The sequence below is a fragment of the Nerophis lumbriciformis genome, linkage group LG34, assembly GCF_033978685.3.
Source record: "Nerophis lumbriciformis linkage group LG34, RoL_Nlum_v2.1, whole genome shotgun sequence".
Lineage (NCBI taxonomy): Eukaryota > Metazoa > Chordata > Actinopteri > Syngnathiformes > Syngnathidae > Nerophis > Nerophis lumbriciformis.
In genome coordinates, this window is record NC_084581.2 from 23,705,460 (window position 1) to 23,711,422 (window position 5,963).

General features: G+C 41.1%; 1 protein-coding gene across 1 annotated transcript in view; it reads right to left on the reverse strand.

Annotated features, from left to right (window-relative positions):
- mcm9 (minichromosome maintenance 9 homologous recombination repair factor) overlaps positions 1 to 5,692 on the reverse strand; it is a 46,804-nt gene extending 41,112 nt beyond the window's left edge. Inside the window, exons 1-3 of the mRNA XM_061929895.2 lie at positions 5,288 to 5,692; positions 4,910 to 5,096; positions 144 to 309 (exon numbers count right to left, since the gene is read on the reverse strand). Of these exons, the coding sequence (XP_061785879.2) occupies positions 144 to 309; positions 4,910 to 5,074 (331 nt within the window). The 5' untranslated portion in view covers positions 5,075 to 5,096; positions 5,288 to 5,692. The remainder of the gene's footprint in view (positions 1 to 143; positions 310 to 4,909; positions 5,097 to 5,287) is intronic.
- Positions 5,693 to 5,963: the final 271 nt, after the last annotated feature.

The following is a 5,963-nucleotide window of genomic DNA, read 5'->3' on the forward strand; positions in this document are numbered from 1 at the left end:
ACATATCAAGAAATAAATACTAAAGTAAGCATACAGCTTAAGTCTTCCCTGGACTCCAGAAGTTGAAATACTGTTGTCTCTGTAAACGGGACTTCCAATGCGCAGCATTCCCAGAAAGTAAGACTTGACATGTGAAAACTAACCTGTAATGCGGGCATGGAGAGTCTGTTTCTTTCTCGTCTCTTCAGCTGCTCGTCCTCCAGATTGCTTGGTAGAAGCTTTCTTTGACAACTCCAGGGCTGACTTGTGCAACACTTTATCAAATATTGCCAGGACATCGTTGGGATAAGCATTGAAATAGTCGCCAATCTGTGGGAATGCAATGATAATGAAATGAGATTGAAGTGTGCAACGGGGATACAGCTTAATGTACATGGTAAATGTGGAAGTAGTGTCAAAGCGCTTTGAGTACCTTGAAGGTAGAAAAGCGCTATACAAGTACAAACCATTAGTTGTTGACAGCCATGTATCTGGCAACCACGGAACAAGGTGGCATCATGAGGCAGACCAAAATGTTGTCTTAGGTAGAATGGAGAGATGCGTGAGAAAGGTGTACTTTAGGGGTGTCCAAACTTTTCCACTGAGGGCCAGTGTCCTACTCAGTGGCCGAGTGGTTAGAGTATCCGCCCTGAGATCGGTAGGTTGTGAGTTCAAACCCCGCCGAGTCATACCAAAGACTATAAAAATGGGACCCATTACCTCCCTGCTTGGCACTCAGCATCAAGGGTTGGAATTGGGGGTTAAATCACCAAAAATGATTCCCGGGTGCTGCCACTGCTGTTGCGCCCCTCACCTCCCATGGGGTGAACAAGGGAATGGGTCAAATGCAGAGGACAAATTTCACCACACCTGGTACCCACATTGGTACTTTAACTTTAACTTTGTCATTGTTGCGGTCATCAAGGGACTATATGGATGGACAATACATATTTTGGTATGTAAATGATAATAGAACCATTTCAAAACGGGTTACAAAGGTCTTAATTTTGCTGCTGATGTATGCAGTAACACTGCGTCATTTCCAGTTGTATTAATTTGTCAAAACTATTATTCATCTACTTGGTAATTTATTTTTAATAGCTGGTTACTTTCTGTTGTAACATGGTTCTAGCTACACTTCTGTTTAATTGTACTTAGCACTTATTCTTCTGTTTTTAATATTAGTTTTGTGCGATACCACAAATGTAAGTATTGACCCAATACCAAGTAGTTACAGGGGCAGCAATGGCCATACCAATGCTGATACTGTCACTTCAAAGTTTCAACGTCATTGAATGATCATTTTTTTAACACAATTATAATCAGACAAAATCACAGAATGTCGGTCTAACGATATCAATTTACTATTGGTTCTGTTTTAAACCCTTTGGTATTTGCCCTTAAAGCCCTCCTGTTTCCAGGGACTTATTTCCTTAGTTTGTAAACAACAAAAACGACAACATCTTTTTTGATGATAAAAATATCGATGTAACCACCGGAGTATCGACCATATACTGACACTGTACTTGGTATCGTTAGTCAATATTTGTTCTGATCCACCCATCTCTGTTTGCATTCTATCTCTAGCTTAGCGGTTAGCATATCTTCTTACAGCATGACCATGTGCAGTGTAGCCCTCCAGTGATAATGCTACTACAGTATTTTTCGGAGTATAAGTCGCACCTGCCGAAAATGCATAATAAAGAAGGGAAAAAACATATATAAGTCGCACTGGAGTGAGTACAAGTCGTATTTTTTGGGGAAATTTATTTGATAAAACCCAACACCAAAAATAGACATTTGAAAGGCAATTTAAAATAAATAAAGAATAGTGAACAACAGGCTGAATAAGTGTACGTTATATGAGGCATAAATAACCAACTGAGAACGTGCCTGGTATGTTAACGTAACATATTATGGTAAGAGTCATTCAAATAACTATAACATATAGAACATGCTATACGTTTACCAAACAATCTGTCACTCCTAATCGCTAAATCCCATGAAATCTTATACGTCTAGTCTTTTACGTGAATGAGCTAAATAATATTATTTGATATTTTACAGGTAATGTGTTAATAATTTCACACATAGGTCGCTCCTGAGTATAAGTCGCACCCCCGGCCAAACTATGAAAAAAACTGTGACTTATAGTCCGAAAAATACGGTAATTAGAAACATAGTTTATTTGCCACAATCAAGGTGAGGATTGCTGACTTAAAAGTGGCTTTGCACTGTGTTCGAGGTTTCTTCCTTCAAGGGATAACTTATGTTGAGTAAATAAAATTTCATTTCATCCATCCATTATCTACAGCTTGTCCCTTTCGGAGTCACGGGGGGTGCTGGAACCTATCTCATCTCCAATTGAGCGGTAGGCGGGGTACACCCTGGATAATTCAAAATAAAGAAAACATTTTCACTTTTCTTCTAGTTCTTGTTTTAGATTAATTGGTTCAATGAACTGTGTATGGGACTTTCAGAAGACCACGATAGCATTTCATCTCAAAAGCCTCAACCTTCTTTTCTAAACTTGCAGAGATTGTCCAGCTTTCACATCCATATAGAAAGGCGGAGAAGACTATAAAGAACAAAGGTGGACTTCTGTGATTGTTGAGATGTTGTTGCTCTTTTTAATCCTGGTAAATTGTGTTTCTGGTCACTCTTGTCCTGATCTCTTTGTCAGACTTCCCATCAGCTGTAAAAGTGGCTCTAAAGATACTCAAAGTTTCCAACTTCTTCAATTAGTTCTCCTGGCATGGAGACTCCTTTTGCTTGGTATGTCAGATGCACTTCCAATTGTCTTTGCTTTGCTATTTTTGGTGCCTATTTACATTCCATAGGCTTTTGCCACGTCATCTAGTCTTGCTGTCAAGTCATGTGGGCTACGTTCACACTGCATATTAGGATGTGCATTTTGAATTTTATTTTTTTTGGCAAACCCAATCTTTTAATGTAGTCGTTCACATTCCCAAATAAAATGTGATTTATTTATCCTATTAAGTTTCTAGCTTAGGTTCCCTCCGGGTACTCCGGCTTCCTCCCACTTCCAAAGACATGCACCTGTGGATAGGTTGATTGGCAACGCTAAATTGGCCCTAGTGTGTGAATGTGAGTGTGAATGTTGTCTGTCTATCTGTGTTGGCCCTGCGATGAGGTGGCGACTTGTCCAGGGTGTACGCCGCCTTCCGTCCGAATGCAGCTGGGATAGGCTCCTGCACCCCCCACAACCCAGAGAGGGACAAGCGGTAGAAAATGAATGGATGGATAGGTCGAATGTGAAAGCAAACTGACCCGCATTCAGACAGAACGTCACGCGTCGTGCAGTTTACGGAAGTTAGTACTGACACATTTATGGCAATTTCAACGATTTTGTTCAATCAAAGTCAACAATCTTTAACCGATTTACTGCGTGGAGAAGATTAGGAAGAACGAGGGCAAGCATTTTGACTCTGGGAGTTTGGGGGATGTTTGCTTTGATGTCTGCTCCGAAGAGCGTGTCTGTGGGCGAGCAGTTGTAGCCAAGGGAGTGGTGGAACATTGATTGATGTGAGTTCCTAAAACATTATTTTAACCTGTTTTCTGCTCATTTGTCAACTATTTATTTTGTAACCGTTGATTTTGGCGAATAATTATGATGCTTATCATTTTATGATGATGTTCTGCTCAAGGGGCGTTCACACTGCAGTCGAGTCACATACATAGCCAATTTAACCTGCTCAGTGGCCTTGTGGTTAGAGTGTCCGCCCTGAGATTGGTAGAGTTCAAACCCCGGCCGACTCATACCAAAGACTATAAAAATGGGACTCATTACCTCCCTGTTTGGCATTCAGCATCAAGGGTTGGAATTGGGGGCTAAATCACCAAACTGATTCCCGAGCGCGGCCACCGCTGCTGCTCACTGCTCCCCTCACCTCCCAGGGGGTGGAACAAGGGGATGGGTGAAATGCAGTGTGTGTGTGACTATCAGCTATTAGGGGTACTTTAACTTTTTTAACTTTAACAAATTAGAAAAATTTAGAAACCCACTGTTCCCACTGACATGAAAAAAAAACAATGCAGGTCACGTATGGGCAAAAAAATAGGAATTGACCTGCATTGTGAAACGAGGCCTTTTCCTCTTGTTAATTCAACTTCCAGTGTTGGTTGCAGTTGATCCAAATACAATTTGAATGCATTGGCCATTAATTGTTTACTTGCTTGTTGGTATCCATAATTCATTTATACCCAATTCCCTAACAAAAATAACAGGAAAATAGGAAACGTCACTTACAGTGTCCAGTATCACACTAAAAAATTACTGAATTTATGTCAACTCACTGAATAAGATCGGCAGCACGGTGGTGTTAGTACGTCCATCCATCCATTTTCTACCGCTTATCCATTTTGGGGTTGCGGGGGGTGCTGGAGCCTATCTCAGCTGCATTCGAGCGGAAGGCGGGGTACACACTGGACAAGTCGCCCCCCTCATCGCCGGTGGGGACGTATGAACGTAGGGTTAGTACGTATGCCTCACAATACGAAGGTCCTGGGTTCGATTCTGGACTCAGGATCTTTCTGTGTGGAGTTTGCATGTTCTCCCTGTGACTGCGTGGGTTCCCTCCGGGTACTCCGGCTTCCTCCCACCTGTGTGAATGTGAGCGTGGATGTTGTCTGTCAATCTGTGTTGGCCCTGTGATGAGGTGGTGACTTGTCCAGGGTGTACCCCACCTACCACCCGAATGCAGCTGAGATAGGCTCCAGCACCCCACGTGACCCCAAGAGGGACAAGCGGTAGAAAATGAGATCGGCCCTGAATCGTATCAGCTAACACACATATCGAATCGAACTATTACACCCCTATTTAAAAAAAAACCTTTAGTAAATATATGTTATCATTGTTAGTAAGTCCAAAATTGTATTGAAAAAAATACAGAATTGTAAGTATTAGTACCTCCATATTGGCTTCAAAGAGTGTCATAGCATTGATAACAAGAGGCTGATGAATGTCCTCACTGTTGTCGGAAAAGAGCTGGACAATGACGTCATGGTGATATTCTGCAACATAGGCTTCAAACATTTGGCTAATTAAAGCCTCCTGTTCTGCACTTATAGCCATGATAAACACGCACGTCACTCAACTGCAAGACACAATGACAAACAAAGCGTAGAAAGGTTGGACAATCGAATGTAGTTACTAAAAAAATGACAATGAACACAGCAATAAACGTAATGAAAAAGACTCAATAACTGTAGTTATACTGGTAGTATTAGCGCGTGTTATATTACGTCATTCACAGTAGCACTGTTCATCAAAACAACATCATCTCACCTTGGTGTGGCTCGTAGATAACTTGCTCTATAACATAGAAAATTGTAATTTAGCTGCCGACACATCACTTCGAGGCTTACTTTAGGTCTAATTAAAGAAGTGGTTTAATTATACAGTAATTAAAAACACACTAGCCTTGAAAACAAAAAGTAACTTTTTCTGCGGAAAACCGGAAACGCCAGGAAGCAGCCTTAAGTTCCGCGGGGTCTTTCTCCACCATGACCCACTTTGTATCTTACAGGCACCATTTCCTCAAACAACTCAAATCCTTCTGTTGATAAAGCTGACGATATCGTGTGTACCACGTTTCTTACTATCACAATGTCATTCGATGTATTAGCTAATGTGTAGAACTGATTATAAGCGATTAATAAGGTAAAAAGCAGGGGAAAATTCGCCCGAAGTACAGGTAAAAACTGCAGTAGGTTTTCAAAATAAAACTACAAAAATAAATGGCCGAAACAGACTTAAATGAGTTATATTTCAGGTCTGGGACCTAAATGGGTAACGTAGTATTCATTGTAAGTTTGAAAAATAAAAAAATAAAAGGTGGAAATGCACATGTTTAACTTGACTACTAAAACTTTGTTGGCATGTGTAATCCTCCACGTGAGTGAGGGATGTTACGTAAAAAATCCGCGTTCGGCCAATCAGCGCCGACCACTGCAAACGGAAG